Genomic DNA, 18,486 nt, shown 5'->3' on the forward strand with positions numbered 1-18,486 from the left:
ACTATCATTACTTATTTTGATATTTAAGTTCCCCAAGATTTGGCCAGGTGAAGCCCCTTCAAGCTGGTTCCTGTGTCCTTTTACCCCATTCCACCTCCTCCGAGGGGGGCTCCAGCCTCTCTGCCCTCCATTGTATGGCTGTGTGGGTCTCTCTGACTGTTTTTTGTGCTGTGTTTGAATGTCCTCTGTTGGACTATAAATGACTTTTTCATTGTATGTTGTAGGGGAGGAATTACTGGGAATGCTTACTCTGCCATGATGCTGATGTAACTCGTCAATATTTTTTATTCCAGTCCAACGCCAAAGAGTTCATTTTAGTTTTCCCCCTTTCCATATTTGTAACTCCTCTCTCCAACAGTGAGAAATCTGGCTCTCATTGTCTTCCATATGCTTACTTATTTGGTCTGTCCACTTCCTGTCCATCTTTGCCCAGCCCTGCGTGGTTATCCTCCTCACCCACTCCAGCTCTGATACAACTCACCAGGTCACAACATCTCTCCTTCACTGTGATCCAAATCCTGTGCACATCTTTAGAATATAAATGTTCTTTCTTCCACAAAAATTTCTGATCTTTATTGCTCTTGTTTCTACCACTTATTGAGTCTTAATCATGAAACAGTCTGACATTGTTAATTTTGGGGGAAAAAAATTTAAATCCCACCCTTCTCACCTCAATTAAAGCTGCTAGAGGGCAGGCATTGTGTTACAGACTTCTTTGGTATCCCCTTCAGCACCAAGCGTGGTGCTCAGTCAATTCTCACTTAAAAGAATAATTACTTGCGCTGTAGCTATGGTGATGCTCACTAGATGTGGATTGTTGAATGACAGGCTTCTGGAAGAGGTTACATTTTGTTGTTGTTTGGTTTCTTGATACCTTATTTAACTTAAATTTTCAAATGAGTATTATATTTGAACTTGATTGATGATAGAGTTATTTCAAAAATAACTCCAGGGGCGGGCCCAGTGATGCAGCCATTAAGTGTGCACATTCCGCTTTGGCAGCCCGGGGTTCGCTGGTTTGGATCCCAGGTGAAGACATGGCACCGCGTGGCAAGCCATGCTGTGTTAGGCGTCCCACGTATAAAGTAGAGGAAGATGGACACGGATGTCAGCTCAGGGCCAGTCTTCCTCAGCAAAAAGAAGAGGATTTGCAGCAGATGTTAACTCAGGGCTAATCTTCCTCGAAAAAAAAAAAAGACTCCATTGCTGCAATATGCTTTTGGAACTCCTCTTTTGAAACTTCCTTCAGAAATAGTTTAGTAGCCATCTAAGAGAATAGATTTTAGTATTTTGCATCACACCTATGTTAACCTTCTGTTAACCAGTTTAGTCAACTACCTTAACCAGACTTGGTTCTCGGCAACTTTTGGGTATTTCCATAAATTACATCTACTTGCAAAGTAAAAAGTTTCCACCATCAGACATGTTCAGAAGCATGCACTTGCTTTGAAGCTAATTCCAGGAGAGAAGTTCCAGAAATATTTAAAGTGAAGTAGCATAATTGAAGTTAATCTGAAATCTTTGTAGAAAACGACTTTGAAGAAGCCATGGTCATTTTAAATTCTTTAAAAGTTAGCTTTAATGTGTTTGCTTTTTGAAATGGGCTTCATTAGTTCCCCCTTGTAGTTGAGATATGAGTCCTGCCTTTAAAGATGTTACCAGTCTGTATAAAAGCACTAAGATCGTTTTTGTCTCTGAGCAGAGGATCTGGGGTAGAGAAAAAGAAGAAAGAAATTTTACTTTGTACATTTTTGTGCTGTGTGCTTTTTCTTTATAATGAGCATACATTATTTTTATAATTTAAAACTAATACAATTTGATTTACAAAATTTAGTGATTTGTGGAGAGAATGACATGATTAATGACTCTTTGACAGAGATTTAAGCTGAAGTATGTGAGGATACTGGAATCTGCAGAAATGTTATTCTTGATAATTTGACTTCAGTGGTCTGTGACTCCAACTTGTATGTAAAGCTGTGTGTTGCCTTATTTTTTTCAAGAAAAGTGTCCAGACCTTTTATCAGATTTTTGAAAGTGCTAGACTAAAAGTTTAAGAATTACCAGACAGTGAAACTCCTTTAGAACCTGAATTACCTAACCCTCTTCATATGAGATTAAAGATACGCCCACATCCCACATTGTGTTTTATAGCCAGTATTTTTAGTAAATTCTAACAGATTTTCCTGCAGTTGAAGGAGAAGGCTCGCATACTGGAATCTTACTGATCTGATTTTTTTTTTCCTATTGGAAGGTTTCTTGTTCTCCACAAGGTCTGAAGGTTTGGGTCCAGGACACTTCATATTTGTGTAGTCGGGCTGGGCAAGTCCTCCCTGTGAGTATTCAGATGAACGGCTGGATTCATGATGGAAACCTGCTCTGCCCGTCGTGTTGGGACTTCTGTGAGCTCTGTCCTCCAGAAACAGATCCGCCAGCTACTAACTTGAGCCGAGCTCTACCACTGGGTGAGTGGTTTCCATGGCTGGGGAAGGAAGAGGGGCTTTTCTTATCAGATTTGAAAATTCCCTCCAAGGAAACTCTCAAATAGGTTGAGCATCTTCTCTTCTAATTGCGGTTTTATAGGAAAAACTCCTTCCCCGTTGTTAGAAATTGAAGGTGGATGAACTTGACAGTTGTATTCAGTAAGAGCAAGGAAACTTTCTGTGTGGAGAACCTCTGAGTTGCACAAAAAATTCACTGAAGGTTACAAAAAGTGAATGTTTCAACCATTCATTTTGAAACTAACGGTAAACAAAATTCTGCTCATTAAATACAAAAAAGCAATTGAATATATGTTAGTTATAATTAGATGAATTGAGAGAGAAAGACACTGGAAAAGATGCTCAAAGAAGGGATTGACAGGCCCGTAAAGAAGAAGAGAAAGGTGCAGGAGGATACAAATAGCCACACACGGTGAGGGAGAAAGACAGGCTGCCCAAGACAAGGTGGTTTTCACTGAGAGATATTTTACTGATTCTGTGGAAGTCCAGGGGGTAGAATTGAAGTCATAGGGAGACAGAGTCCAGTGAAATCCTTTAGAGGCAGCAGAAGAATGGAAAGGGCTGCCTTGAGAAGAGCGCATTCCTCATTAGTGAAGACGTGCAGACTGAGACTGATGACCCATTTCTAAGAGTTATAAACAGAATTCACGAATTCTAATTAAAGCTTTGACCTCTGATCTGTGAGAGTTTAATTAAATGACCTGTGAGATTTTACGCAGTTTGACATTTTAGAGTATGAATAATAAAGATCTTGTGCAATGTTTCATTTTCTCAGCTGCAGGTATTTTTTAAATGGAACCATGTAGCCCTTTGCCTGTTCCATAGCCTGGTTGGAAATGGAGGGCTACCTTCACTTTACAAATCAAAGTTTCTCCACCTCTAACATTTAGTTTCCTTTCTTTCCCAAATCCTGGGGGCTTTTTCTAGACTTGAGCTCTAAGTAGAGGGTGAGCTTTGGGAGATCAGTGCTTTGTGGGGCTGCCCAAGATTTGGTGGTTTAGTAGATCTCTAGGACTCACAAGACTCAGCCTCTAGTTGTACTTATGGCTAAGATTTGTCAAAGGGAAAAGATAGAAAACAGAATCGGCAGAGGGAAAGGGGGCAAAGGGGCCAAATCGGGAGGAAACCGGTTCCCAGATGCCAGCTAAAGCCCATCTTTACAAGCAGGACTTTGAAAGTATGGTGATCTCAGGCCTGCTGTGTTAACTCTCTTCTGCACAGTACTCCCGTGAGTCAGCTGAGTTTTCTGCAGTTATTATAGTAATGACACAATAAATAGTTTGAAATGATATAAGATCTTAGGTCCTTTTGATGTGGTATATAGTAAATGTAGTGTTAAATGCTCTTAGTTAACTTTTGTTCTTAATATGAAGCTGGTAGGATGACTTAATTTTGTTGTTACTGTTAAATTGCCTTGGCTAGAATTAGAGGGCTGCTGGTCCACAAGTAGATGGTTCTGATGGAGTTCCCATTCTCAGGCCTAATCTCAGAGTTACCTATAAGAGACTGTCACCGTCTCATTGTCCAAGAGATGAGCAGAGATTGAGCCTTTAGCAGTTTGAGTTGAGATAGAGAGAATTACTGAAGCTGGTTCAGGGGTAAGACTCTTAGGAGTACAGTAGAAGAATGTGTAGGAATGAGGAGGAAGCCAGACCAGGTCAAGGTGCTATGAAATGATTAGTTCTTGTCCTTGGAGCATGACAGAGACAAGTGAATCTGTAGAAAGAAGGTGAGGAGTAGAGATTACAAACCACCCCAGCCCCTCCACCTCCACCAACCTGCGCCGTAGGCTCTAATTCTTCTTATCCTGCTCCCTCTTTATCAGTCGCCCTTCTGATATTGTGGTGCGATGATGGGATTTCATTCTCTGTTGACCAGTTAGTTCTATGAGGAAGCATGCTCAAAAGAGCACTGTAACTTCCACAATTTTGAAACATGGGTAAACTATTACAAGAACAGATACCTTTTAGGCATTGCTTTTTAAACATTATAAATATCACTATTGAAATTTTAAAATATTCTGACTTCCCATATTTGTTCCTGTGTTTGAAGAGAGCACACAGTGAGAGTTTACTGAGTATTTATTAAACTGTGTGCCAGGGACTATGGCAAACTTTACATATGCTGTTTCTTTTAGGTAAATAGTTTGTTTATATTGTTTTTATGACCACCAAACTTGTAAAAATAATATTTGATGCTTTAAATGTACTTGTATGGGAAATGCTAATAATTAGAATTAACCTATGATGAAGCTTATGAAACAAATAATCATCCCTAATCTATCTGTGAATTTAAGTATTTTTTTTTTTGGTTTTTAAGTATGCCTTCAAAACATTAAAACTGTTAATATTCTGGAGGAAGTGTGAAAGATATTCCTTTCCCCAAATTCTTCTGATTTTTCTTGTTTTTGTTCTCAGATGTTAGTTCACATGGGCTTTCCTTACATTTGTAATTTCTTTCAGAATTTAAAACTTTCATCTTTTCTCTCTCTTTTTCCCTAGTCATCACTTCTACGTGCTAGAGTGTGATTAGATAGTTTTCCTATATTGCCTATGACAGTTTCCATTACTGAATATGAAAGATTTATTTCTAAATTCTTTCTGGTCTCTTCAGATTGTAGGGGTTTTTTTTTTTTTTTTTTTAAAGATTTTATTTTTTTCCTTTTTCTCCCCAAAGACCCCCGGTACATAGTTGTATATTCTTCGTTGTGGGTCCTTCTAGTTGTGGCATATGGGACGCTGCCTCAGCATGGTTTGATGGGCAGTGCCATGTCCGCGCCCAGGATTCGAACCAACGAAACACTGGGCCGCCTGCTGCGGAGCGCGCGAACTTAACCACTCGGCCACGGGGCCAGCCCCTGTAGGGGTTGTTTTTGTTTCCATTTATTGAATGCTGGACACTTTGCTAAGTGCTTTGTGTCTATATCTTATCGTCTCCAATTCATTTGGAAACACCCTCTTTGAATCTTTTTGTTTTAAGGAGTGCTATCACAGAAAATGCAATGTTTTTGAAGGACAGCAAGGGTTCCAAAGCTGCCATTAATGTTTTAATAGCTTGTTAAATTTTAGTGCCACAGTAGATAAACAACAACTAGTTCTCCTCCTATTTTGGGGGGGCCAAATTGAGAATCAAGAGATAAAGGGATATGCCTGTGTTATTAGTGACTCCAAAGTCCATTCATTATCCAGCTAAGACCACTCTCCCTGATGCTCTAGGCCAGAACTTGTCCAATAGAACCTTCTGAGTTGATGGAAATGTTCTGTAATCTGCACTGTCCAATACAATAGTCATTAGCCACATGTGACTACTGAACATGTGAAATGTGGCTAGTGTGACTGAGGAACTAAATATTTTATTTTGTTTTAATTAATTTAAATTTAAACAGCACATGTAGCTAGTGGCTGCCATATTGGACAGTGCAGCTCTAGATCAGAGGTTCTCCAACTTTAGCATGTATCAGAATCATGTTAAAACAGATTGCTAGGCCTCACCCCTGGAGTTTCTGGTTTGGAAGATCTGGGTTGGAGCTGAAAATTTGCATTTTTAACAAGTTCCTGGGTGATACTGATGTTGCTCATCCAAGAACCACACTTTGAGAAGGACTGTTTTTGACTGAGTGGGATTTTTCTGAGATTTAACAAATACCAGCTGATTCCATTGGGGAAGAATAGAAGTTCCGCATGGTTTACCTGCATCACATGCATTGAAATAATTTTTAAAAATAATTGTTCCACACTGTATAGTGCTCAGAAGAGTAGGCTCCATGCCTTGAGATTATCATTCCATTTATTCTATAGCTGAGGACCAGCCCTATTTTTCTTACCTTTTAAGCAAGTTAGACTTGAAGCTTGGTTGGTTCTTTATTCGTCCAAGTATTAGAAAGGATAGCTCATCCTAAAATAAAGTCAGGTTGACCTGGTCTCTTGATTGCTATAAAAATGTTTTCCATTCTGAGAATTGTTTTGGGAAATAGTTTTAGCCATGAGAACAACTCAGGGATGAATTAAAATACATGCCTAGTGCCCAAAGCCCATAGAATCTTCTGCTGTTTCCAAATAAAGCCTAGGGTGATATGAATAGGTGGGTAGATATTTAAAGATCAAGGACTTTATGTCCTGGTTTGCCTGGGACAGTCCATTTGCCTATTGTACTGGTATAATTATTAATAGCATTCCTTTGTGTTAAAATGAGCAGAGAACAATTTGGTTGATCTAAGCAAATTTTATTTCACACTTCATGAAGTTCAGAGAACTCTCAAGAGACCAGAGAACTACAAAATAAGGGAAAATGGCTACAAGCAGAAAACAAGGAAGAAGTACTTGGCTTAAGTTGATTGGCTGAGGTTGTGTATCTGACCTTATTTAGAAAGATCAAGGAAAAAGGAAATAACTGTACAGTCCAGAGTTGGCTTGGCTGTTGGAGATTGGCTGTCTGGATATAATGTGTTTCTGGTCAAATGGAGCATTTACGGGAACACGAAAGGTAACTAAGTTGCAGTTTGCTGACATAGCACCATGGGCAGGAGTGGTTCCATCTTGGGACTAGAAATTTATTTTAACACTTGTCTCAAAATGTCCTAATTTGGAGTGATGAATTATATGGTCACCCTACTTAGAAGGGACAAGGAAGAATAGAAGGAGAGAGTCCTACATCCCATGTCAGAATGGCCGAGATACTAATTTACTTTCCTGTGTAGCATCTTTAGCTTTGCTGGGACACTACTCCAAGACACTTCTTTCATTTTTTGAGGTGCTGTTTTTTAACCTTGATATGGTAGATACATCTTTTCTTCCTGCTTAAATATTTTGTTCTTTTTCCATAAATATAAAAAAATGACTTTGCATATCTGGGTTTCAGGAAGTCATTCTTGATTCTGCTCTCCACTATTTGAGAGTCAGTGTTTAGTTAGTATGATTTATTCCACAAATGTCTATAGAAACTTAATTTTTGTTTTCAACCCTAGATCTCTGTTCCCGTTCCTCTAGCCTGGTGGTCACCCTCTGGCTTCTGCTGGGCAATCTATTTCCTCTGCTGGCTGGATTTCTTCTGTGTGTATGGCACTAGCAATGGAAAAGTGGATTCTCAAGACATTCCTTTGTGTCATGTTCCTCTGAACGAAGCACAAAATCTGGGTGAGTGAGAGCCTCTGAAGACGGCGGACGCGGCATTCCTGACTTGGGCTTGGCAGTATCGACCACAGCCAGAGCTTCCCCACAGTCGCTCTTCAGCAGCCCGACAGCCCCAGAGCCTGGAGAAGAGGGAATGCCAAGTTACCAAGTCTCTTTAGTTTTTAAGATACACAACTTTCCTGAAGTTTTCTTTTGAAAAGGAAATAATCAGTGACATTTTCAGAGTGATTACATACCTCAGCATTTTCATTAACCTAAAATGATAAGGAGTTCATCAACACTGCAGTAATTTAAAGAACAGCTAATTATTGCAAGATTGTAAGCTGTGGATCCTGTCCTCAAAAGTATAGATTGTCTTTTGACTTCAAGAAAATAATTGAATTGGGATTTCTACATCACTGTTGTACCTGTTTTGAATTTAATGGCTATACATGGTACCCTAAAAATCATTGTTGTCATTGTTCTAAAAAGTTTTTTGTAATTATGTTTTGCTGAATCTTATGATTTAACCATGCTTACCTTTTTCAAACCAGCTGTGTGGCCATTACCCCTGAACCGTTGTGTGCTGGTAGCTCTCTTCCACCTGTGTCTGTGCTTAGTGCTCTTCTGTGCTCAGCTTCCAACTATATTCTCCGTTAAGTTAATAATGACTTGAAAAACTGTGGACGCAGAGAGAGAAAGATTCTCTTCCCTGTAAAGACATTGAAGACATGCAAACAGAAGAAAACCTATTTTATGTTTTTCAGATAATAGTTATGACAACTGTAATCCGACAAAAGCAGAACTATTCCTTTTTGACCAATGGAGATAAAAAGAAATTCTGGTGTAGACAGGTGTGCAGTTACTTTCAAGTGAGCTTAGAAATTGTTACAGAAGAATTTCTACTATCTGAAAATTATTTTGTATATAAGAAGAAGAATATAAGCAAAACAAGATGGTCTGAATTGTTTACTGATAGCAAAGTGTAGGTTTGGTGTAGGGTCTGTCCAGTAGGGTCCACTTTACCACACAACACATGACAGTTCACAGAAGTCAGAAGATTGCCTCTGCTTTAGAAGGAAGCGATGTCCTTTACCTCCTGCGTTCGACACTCCTTCTGTTACTACACAGACTCTGGGCCCCAGAAGCGATTCTGCTCTGCTGCTGGAGCTTATACTAACCCCGCTTAGTAATTCCAGTTAGAAATTCTTTAATGATAAGTGATGCACAGTTTTTTCTCTCTAAAGTCCTCTAGCATTATAAACATGGTCCTTGGACAAGCATTTATTCATTCATTCATTCATTCGTGCATTCATTGTTTGGCCCTTTAACTCAGCATATAGTTATTGAGCACTCCATTTAAGAAATTGTGCTAAGTAGCAAGCAGCATAATTAGTGAGGAGTAATTCCAACTGACTGTTTGGCATTGGAGCCAAACTGCAACACCAGTATAAAGGAAAGTCACCTTTTTCTAAGGCATCAATTTAAAATACCTGTTTGCATGTGGTTTTAAGTTGGAGGTATTTACCGTTGTGAAAAGCCGGGAATCTCTAGCATGGCCAACTTCAGCTACAGAGAAGCTAGTAGTAATGGTGTCAGGCCAGTGCTCGGTTTTCCTCCCATGTCATGCAAACTTTAAATTGTGCAAGGTCAGAGAAAAGTGTAGAGTATATTTTTAAAGAAAATTATAAAAATCTAAACTTATATACCTATTGTGATTATGAATCATCTTGTAAAGTTGTATAAAGAATTTCACCAAAAATACTATGGATTAATAATATATTTGAGATTCACAGTGATAGGTTCAATTATATTTTGACTGTTGTGCAGTAATGCCATTTAGGTAGCATTGTTTCCGAGCATGGTGCTTTTTATACTTGAAATATATTTTTTGCTTTATTTTTTATTGATATAAATATATTTGCACTAATGACTTTCTGGAGAAAATATTATAGATGACATTTTTTCTATATATATTTATTAAACTTGGAATCTGGTAGCCCAGTGTTTTCTCTGCACGAATATGAAACTTGATAAAGTATGATGTTAAGAAATCTTGAGTTTCTGAGGGTAGCTGACTGTGCTGGTGTCTTCCTTCCTCTTGAACAAGTCTCGAAAGTGATTATCACTGATTCTGCATAGTATATTCAGTGAAGATTTAGAGGGCCACTGAACCTGAAAGAAATTTTGAGGCGTGTTTCAGTCACTTAGAATATAGCAATATTCTAAAAACAAAGACTTTTAAAATCCGAGATTTCCGTGCAGAATTGAGTGGGCTAGAATTCAGCTTAGAACTGAAGAATATGAAATAGCCTGAATGTTGGTATCCTGAGGCAGGTGATGCCCTTGAGGTTAACAGGACTAGTTCACTGAGGAAGAGACCAGCAGCCTGCAGCCAGGGTGGAGGTGAGGTGAGCGGAGAGGGAGCCCGGGAAGGGGCTGGTTTGGGGATAGGAGACTGGAGACCCTTTCTGACTCAAAAAGGGTCAAGTGCTTATAAAAACTGACTACCTCAGTTTTCAGTTCAGACTTAGGTTCATTTTGATAGTATTAAGGTCCCAATTGTCAAAATTATCAAGTGAATTTGTCTCTCAGGTTTTCAAGAACAGAATTTACAAGAAGGAAACAAAAGCCATGTCAGCAGACTTGAGCTGGCAGCTTTAGAGAAACTGGCTAGCAGTTAGGTCCTCTGAGTGGAGACCCCTGTAATATTCTCCTGGAAAACATCCTTTCCCTTTCTTCTTTCTTAAGGATACTTATTTTTGTTAAGACCAAATAGACATTCTAAAAATGTTATAAATTATGCTTAAAATTAGTTTTAGCCTAATACGTTGGCTTAGAGTTTTATCAATATTTGAAGATAAAACATAAATTAATTAAGTTTAAATAGTTTTAGGAAGATACATAAGTAAGTATACCAGAGACTGCATAAAATTTTATCAACATTCTCTTCAATATTAGAAGACTCCCTGATTAAGACCATCTGTAAAATGACTTGATGCTTTCTCAGAATCTTTCCAGCTCTAATATTCCACGGCTAATACTCCTCCAGAATGGCTAGGTCACCACTGGCTCTGTCTGACCCACCTCCTGGAGGAGGCCAGCTTGCACGTCATGTTCATCGCAGTGTCTTGTGCTCGATGTCTTAGCGCTGTCCATGTTCTTGAACACTGAATGAAGAGAAGAGCCCGTCTCGGAGGGCGCTTGAGTAGCCCTGGCAGGAGGAGGTGGACGTCAGTCACAGCCCCACAGACCCGTTTCATAGTGGGCACCAGTCATTCGAGCCATGTCCTTGCAGCTGGGGAGGACTAACACTTAAACCGAGTCTGCTGTTCATCCTGGAGAAAGAACTTACCTGAACGGAAGGCCTTCTTTTGGATCCATTTAGTCAGGGTTGGGGAGGGAGTGGTGAATTATTTTCTTTTATGTTTACGTTTTTAATAAATAAAGTAGAAGATTTAATAACTAATCTTTATTTATGGTATTGAACTTTAAGTGTAATATACTCCTTAGAAAAATGTAACTTTAATAAAAATGGAAACTAAATCTGCATCTTGTCTTAACACCATCAATTTTTTTTAAAACCTGTGGGGAAGGTGAGGTGTTGAATATGAAACATAATTCAGTCTTTATTTTAAATGGAGTAAAATTGTCCTACTTAAAGAATGGGGACAGGTCTTATGTAAAGCTACAGGGAGTAGCCCTCCTCAAATAGTGAAGCAGGAAAGAGAGCAGACTAAAAGAATTCAGGGCAGCCGCCTCAGGCTGAAGATTCTTCCAGTCCCTTTAGTCTATGCCGTGGGCCAGGAGTCTCATCACATGACCCCCCTGGTGCATTCAAATACCATACTTTACGCAGTGGCATCAAGTAGACTGCGCTGTAGTCGTGGAGAGTGATCCTTGCTCATGACCTGAATGTAGTTTGAGAGAGTGTATCCAGGACATACCTTTACCATGTGCTGTTAGAGCCATTCTGCCCTGTGGCATGGAGCCAAGCCCTTGGTGAAATTATTGAACGTAGCCTACGTGACCTAATTGTTGAGCTGAGATCTTTGTGGGAAATCTTAATAATAAAATTTAGATTTTTTTAAAGCTTTAAATATTTCATATAAGTAGCTAAAACTGTATACAATCAATTACTTAGTTGAATAAACCCAGTATTATTTGCACAGTAAACTGAAGTTAAAACTGTCTACATCTCATATATTACCTTGTCTACACTATGTTTTGGTGTGTTGATAGAATATAGCTTATTTGGTAGATGTTATTATTACATAGGCTTGTCTTTGTCCATAACTTCTCCAGTAGATTTGCTGAAATAGATGGTTCATTTAAATCAGCTTTGTTAGGGTCCCACTAGAATTTCATTCTTTAATCTTTGGAAAAAATTGGACATATTTGGAGGTAGTAGTCCAAATATGTGATCTGATGTTGTGGTAGACGACAGATACCTTTCCCATTTTATATGTACAGAGATGTTTTTTTTCTACCTGTAGACATTAGTATATCTTAGATTCAATGCCACTTTAACACTCACTGCCACTAACAGTCAGTTTTTTGAGTTTCAGCAAAAACTTCAGTGACTTAACAACTGTGTGACATTGTCTTATTTGAAAATCACACTATCTGAACACCCCTGACTTCCTCCCTCCCCATTAGGTCTCTCCTAATGACATTTCCAGAGGGTTACGGGTTGATTGGAAGAGATTTCACAAGTGCGCCCACATAGGAGTGTTCATGAGTATGTATACAGTGAAAGTTTTGATGTATTTGACTCAGGAAAATTTAATGAAAGTGAGATAGCCATGAAGAATAGAGCAAATGTCGCCTGCCTCAGCACATCTTGCCAGTCCAGCCCCAATCCCCAACAGTTGTGCTGCTAATGACAATGTCTGCTCAAAGGAGGGTCTCGCTGATCTAAGATGCTTCAGTTTCTGCCATCCCACTGTCCTTTCATAGGTGGATCTATGTCACTATTCAGGAAGAACTTAATCTATGTGTCTAAACCTTCCATTTAAGGAAATGTTCACAAACGTAGAGCATTCCTGGTTCTTGACCTGAACTCATTGAGACCACATCCCTTCTCAGGGAAAGCACGATCTGTCTCCAACTTTCTTATACTGGGGAATGCCCATTTATTAGATTATTAGATTCTAATCTCTTATTATTTTATGAGAATCATGAATTGATTCTCTAAATCATGATGTCTTTGTGGACTTACTCATCGGAAAAATTGGTCCAGGAATTTGTCTTATACTTTTGATCGTATATTTCTCTGTCAGTTTCATAATTAGTGTAGACACAATGGACGTTGATGTTCTACAAATGCTGTGGTGCTTCTTTTCTCAAAGAAGAAAAATCCCTAATATCCCATATATTAAGATTTCGTGGCCGCCTAATCATGCCTTGGGCTAGTGTTCTCAAGACACCACCCCTCGTTGCCTTCAATAAGACTTTGGCAGGAAGATGGTGTGGATTTAGATTGCTCTAATGTTACAGCTCAAATCTTGATTGTAATATATACATCTCACTCATATCTTTGCTGGCATTAGGATTGACCAGTGGAATGGGCTCTTAATTCTAAAAAAATAATTTTATCATCAAATTATTGATTTAAAAGAATATATTTGTTTCCAGTATTCTTATGTATCCAACTTGAACCATAACAGAGGTTAAATAAAACAGGTTATGCCACTGTTCTAAAATGATTTGGTTAGTTGTGAAGCTTTATGCTTACTACTAAGTAAATAAAATGTGTAAAGTCTGGGCTTCTTGCATAGGTTTGACAGAAGAGTGAAGAGGGAACCGGTAAGTGCTATATAAGTTTTAAATAACCCTTAGGGATAAGTATCATCATAATGGGGAGAAAAAGGAAGAAGTCAAATGTGTGAGGGGAGTCAGTGCTCTGACTGGCCGAGGTGAGTCAGTGGATTGGCCCCAGACCCCCTGTGCCAGCGGTGCACTGTGCCAGATCCCCACAGATAGGAGCTTTTCCCCATTTTTCTCTGATTTATCCTCTCACAGTCATCCCAGCTTCCCTTCACCCCAGGCTGTGGCCACTCCTCCTCCTGCCTCCCCACCACCCATTCAAAACAGCCCAGTTTTCCCAAGTATCCCGACATATCCACTGGCTCTTGTTGCCTGGGCCGGGAGTGAGGGGTGAGGAGTCCTACCTCTCCATCATTTCTCAAGGATTGATGTGGAGGGAGGGAGCCAGGAGCCCTCACCAACTTACTAATTTGGCAGAAACCAGAAACTCTTCTCCCTCCATAGCCTGCTCCTGCTGTGTTATAATTTCCGTACCACCATTCAATTTCTGAGTTGGGAATGACAGTGCCTGGTGTGGCTGCCTGTGCACCACGGCCCAGGAGGCATGGTGGTAGAAATGAGCAGGCTAGAGTCTGTTGAGCTGAAGAACACAGCGGATCAGCTCCAGGGTGGGCAGGCACCTGCCTGGGTGCGGCCATCAGATGCTAAAAATAAACCAAAAGCATAGATACAGAAACAACTGTAGTCCAGAGGCAGAAACAGATAGTGAAGGTGAGCCTAAGTACGGGAAGAATGAAGGCCTAGGCATGGGGTACTAAGAAGTTAGTCAAAAGTGAGGGAAACAGAAGGGCCAGAGGAACAAGAGTGTGCATGGAGAATGACCAGACCACGTCCTGCTGGATGGGGTGGGGGGTGGCGGGGGCTGCCTTTCCTTCTTGACTCCCAGGTTTAAGTGCACTGGGAGTGTCTTCTGACACTTAGCACAGTGGAGATACTCACTGAATCTAGTGATTTAACACTGGAAAAGTACTTGTTGAGTACTTAGTATATTCAATATGTATTTAGCACCAACTCTGTCAGGCACTCTGCTGGGCCATGGGAACACAATAAACTGACAGACGTGGTCTTTGTCCTGGAGCCAGTGAAGGAGGGGACAATTAAACAAGTATTTACAGTAAGTACAGACTTGAATTAATGGGATAAAATGTATAGCATGCTGATGAGAAATAGTGGAGAGAGCAAGGCTGAAGATATGAGACTGAGATGCCCAATACAGCCAGGCTCTGAGAAGAATGAGGCTGGGACCAGAGCGTGGGGCAAGACCCGCCCCATCCACTGTGAGATAGGACACGGAGGGAAGCAGGAGCACATTTGTTAGGTTTGGCAGCTGGAAGCTGATTTCCTGGCTCTGGAAGCAAAGTCACCATTGTCTGTCATGAATGGGGTTTGAGATCTGAAGAGCACTGAAGGTTTAAGCTTTTGCAAAAAGAGGTTTTGGTGGTAACTGTTCTGGGTTCATTTTCCCTGGAAGACACTTAGTGCCCTTTCAGTCCATAGATTCGAGTCTTCTTTTATTTCAAATAAGTTCTTTTGAATTTTATCTTTATTTCCTGTTTTAAATTTTCCTCTTTAGGAATGCCAATTATGTATAAGCTTATCTTCAATTACTGTAACTTTCTTTAATCCTTAATTCTTTCTTTCATTGTCTTTTTCTCATTTCTGCCCATTGTGTCCTTTGTGGTGTTTTCAGCAGTGTCTATTGACCCCTCTGCTCTTTTCATTTTTGCTCTTGTTGGGGACAGGAATTGGCCACCCCAAGATATGTCTCTTTGGTATGAGGATTATTTTAGGCTGGTTACTTTTAATAAACTGCAGATAGGAAAGGAGGCTCTGAGGAGTAGAATTTACTTACCCTTTGTTAAGAGACATTTACACTGTAAAGGAAATCTTCATCTGTAAAGGTGTCTCCCTCTCTGTACCAGGAAGAATTGGGGCAGGTGACCTTATCTCTAGAAACTCTTAATCAATGCCAAAGGCAAGGACTTAAATCTGCGTTTGTTTACTGTACTTGTGTGGTAATCTCCCATGATCTACTCCCCCTCCACCCCCAACATCCTCCTTTGTCTTTAGCTGAAGATGATATTTAAGGTCGGGGCTTCAGCCGTTTTGGCTAGCACAGCTTGCCTGAGCCTCTCCCATGTATACATGTTATAAAACTTTGTTTAATTTTCTCCTGTTATTCTGTCCCATGTGAATTTAATTTGTTCTCCAGTCAGAAGAACCCACAGCGGGTAGAGGAAATGTCTTCCTCCCCTACACTCTCTTTTCTGTGTTTTTACTTTTCTGTGGTGTATCTTTCCTGAGCCCGCAGCTGCTTCTCCACATCCACAAAGCTGATGATTAGACACTGGCACTCTGGGTATGGCTGAAGCTGCCTCTAAACACTTAGGTCTCCAGAATCTTGGTTGCTAATAGCAACAGCAGCAGAAAGATGGGCTCTGCTTCACATCTGCCTTCTAAATATTGTGAGAGTGCATCTAACTGACAGAACCTAATTGACATCCAGAATCCTAGCTGCAAGAGAGTCTCAGGCATGTGGTTTTAAGCTTTACACCGTCTACAAACAGAAGGAAGGAGGGATGGAGGTGGAGTGAGCTAACCCCCAGTATCTACCACGGTCTTCTATTTTGCAAATTCTTTTTACCCATTTGTCATTTGTTAGATGGAAGTTTTGAATTTTTAAATAATATGCTCTGGTTTTTGTCTTTGGTGTTATGTTTAGAAGACCTTCTCACCCCTATTATATATTTTTTTCACTTTCTTTCTTTGGAAATACTGAACACGAGAATAGAAATATTTTATCATTCTACCACTCTTAAAATATTATATAAAAAAGGGTCTGGCCCCGTGGCCGAGTGGTTAAGTTCGCATGCTCTGCTGCAGGCGGCCCAGTGTTTCGTTGATTCGAATCCTGGGTGCGGACATGGCACTGCTCATCAAACCACGCTGAGGCAGCGTCCCACATGCCACAACTAGAAGGACCCACAACGAAGAATATACAACTATGTACCAGGGGGCTTTGGGGAGAAAAAGGAAAACATAAAATCTTTAAAAAATATATATATATTATATAAAAAAAAAAGTAAAAATGTTACTGAGCAAGGGCTCACCACCCAATATGCACAGAAGCCCACAGCGTGGCACAGCGGTCTTTGAAAGAAGGAAGGCTTTGTTGCATAATCAATTGGCAGGGAGACAGAAAGACAAGCTTGCAAATCTGTCTCCTTCGTCCAAGGTATGGCGTAAGATTTAAGGGATCAGGGAGGGCCCGCCAGTATGCAGAAGCACTGGCAGGATGAGTTTCAATTGGCAGATCAAAATTTTCTCTTCTGTGCATGCTCCTGGCTGGCTCACCACCCCCTGAAAAATAGCTTTAACATCCTGTTGTGAAGATAGGGTCAGTTATGGGAGGTTACTGGGAAAAGCACAGTAAACAAGGGTAAAGTTGTTATGTAGATTTAAGTCCTTGCCTTCTCCATCGATAAGAGTTTGTAGAGATTTAGAGTCATCCTCCCCTTCCTGGCACAGAGAGGGAGGCACTCCTACAAATGAAGATTTCTCTTATAAGTGTAAATTTCTTTTACAAAAGGGAAACTTCCACTAGGTTTTAAGAGCTTTTCCTGTATCTGCTAGTTTTTAAACAATCATCAGCTCAAAATAGCCCTTATGCCAAAGAGACATGTTTTGGAGTAGCAAATTCTGTTCCTGGTCCTGTGGTTACAAAAATACTCCTACTTCCTCTGGCCCCTCCATTTCTATCCCTCTAGAGGTAACCTAGAGGGCCCCAGCTTGGTCCATATCCTTTCAGACTTTACTATTATACCCACACATAAATATAGCATTAGGCATACAATATTAAAAATGAAAATGGTATCACATGACACATACTGTTAGGTACCTTGTATTTATTGCTTACAGGTTCAGCACAGTCATCTTTCCAAGTCAGTAATCTTAGATTTACCTCATAGTTTGTATACTTCTTTATGGATATGACATCATCTATTGAGCCTCTCCCCTACTGATGGACATTTATGTTATTTCCAGTATAATTATTCACGTATATCTTATTCTGGTTCTTTTAATTTTTACATTTTATTCTTTAACTCAGCAGGAATTAATTTTGGTGTTTAGCCTGTGGAAGGATTCAGACTTCAATTTTTCCAAGTAGTTCAAGTCTAGTGTCATTTACTAAACCAGCAGGAACAGATTTGTTGTTGTTGTTGTTGTTGTTTTTTGAGAAAGATTAGCCCTGCACTAACATCTGCTGCCAACTCTCCTCTTTTTGATGAGGAAGACTGGCCCTGAGCTAACATCCCTGCCCATCTTCCTCTACTTTATATGTGGGGTGCCTGCCACAGCATGGCTTGCTAAACAGTGGGTAGGTCCGCACCTGGCAAACCCTGGGCCACTGAAGCCGAATGTGCGAACTTAACCACTGCACCACGGGGCTGGCCCCAGGAACAGATTTTTGAAGGGCCAAGGAAGACATTTCCCTGGAAAAGAAAGCAAAGTGGCTCAGTGCCAAAAAGAATTCAAACACAAAAATCCGAAACTCACTTCTTCCCAGAAACTATCCCTCCTCTTTCCAGGTTCACATAGACCTTTCTCATCACTAAAAAGACAGTGTGGCTTCAACTCAACAAAAACAACTCAAACAACCTGATCAAAAAATGGGCAGAGGAGAGGAACAGACATTTCTCCAAAGAAGACATATGGATGGCCAATAGGTACATGAAAAGATGCTCATCATCACTGATCATCAGGGAAATGCAAATCAAAACTACACTAAGATTTCACCTTACACCTATTAGAATGGCAAAAATAACCAAAACAAAAAGTAACAAGTGTTGGAGAGGTTGTGGAGAAAAAGGATGCCTCATACACTGCTGGTGGGAATGCAAACTGGTGCAGCCACTATGGAAAGCAGTATGGAGATTTCTCAAAAAATTAAAAATAGAAATACCGTATGACCCAGCCATCCCACTACTGGGTATCTATCCGAAAAACTTGAAATCAGCAATTCCAAAAGTCCCATGCACCCCTATGTTCAC

The 18,486-nt window shown here is 40.1% G+C and overlaps 1 protein-coding gene across 2 annotated transcripts in view; it reads left to right on the top strand.

The window, feature by feature from the left end:
* LMLN (leishmanolysin like peptidase) overlaps positions 1-11,158 on the top strand; it is a 75,433-nt gene extending 64,275 nt beyond the window's left edge. For both annotated transcript variants that reach the window (XM_008518376.2, XM_008518375.2), the window contains exons 16-17: positions 2,252-2,462; positions 7,462-11,158. In XM_008518376.2, coding sequence (XP_008516598.1) covers positions 2,252-2,462; positions 7,462-7,562 — 312 coding nt within the window. In that variant the 3' untranslated portion in view covers positions 7,563-11,158. The remainder of the gene's footprint in view (positions 1-2,251; positions 2,463-7,461) is intronic.
* Positions 11,159-18,486: the final 7,328 nt, after the last annotated feature.

Source organism: Equus przewalskii, chromosome 18 (genome assembly GCF_037783145.1).
Source record: "Equus przewalskii isolate Varuska chromosome 18, EquPr2, whole genome shotgun sequence".
In the NCBI taxonomy this organism is placed as follows: Eukaryota; Metazoa; Chordata; class Mammalia; order Perissodactyla; family Equidae; genus Equus; species Equus przewalskii.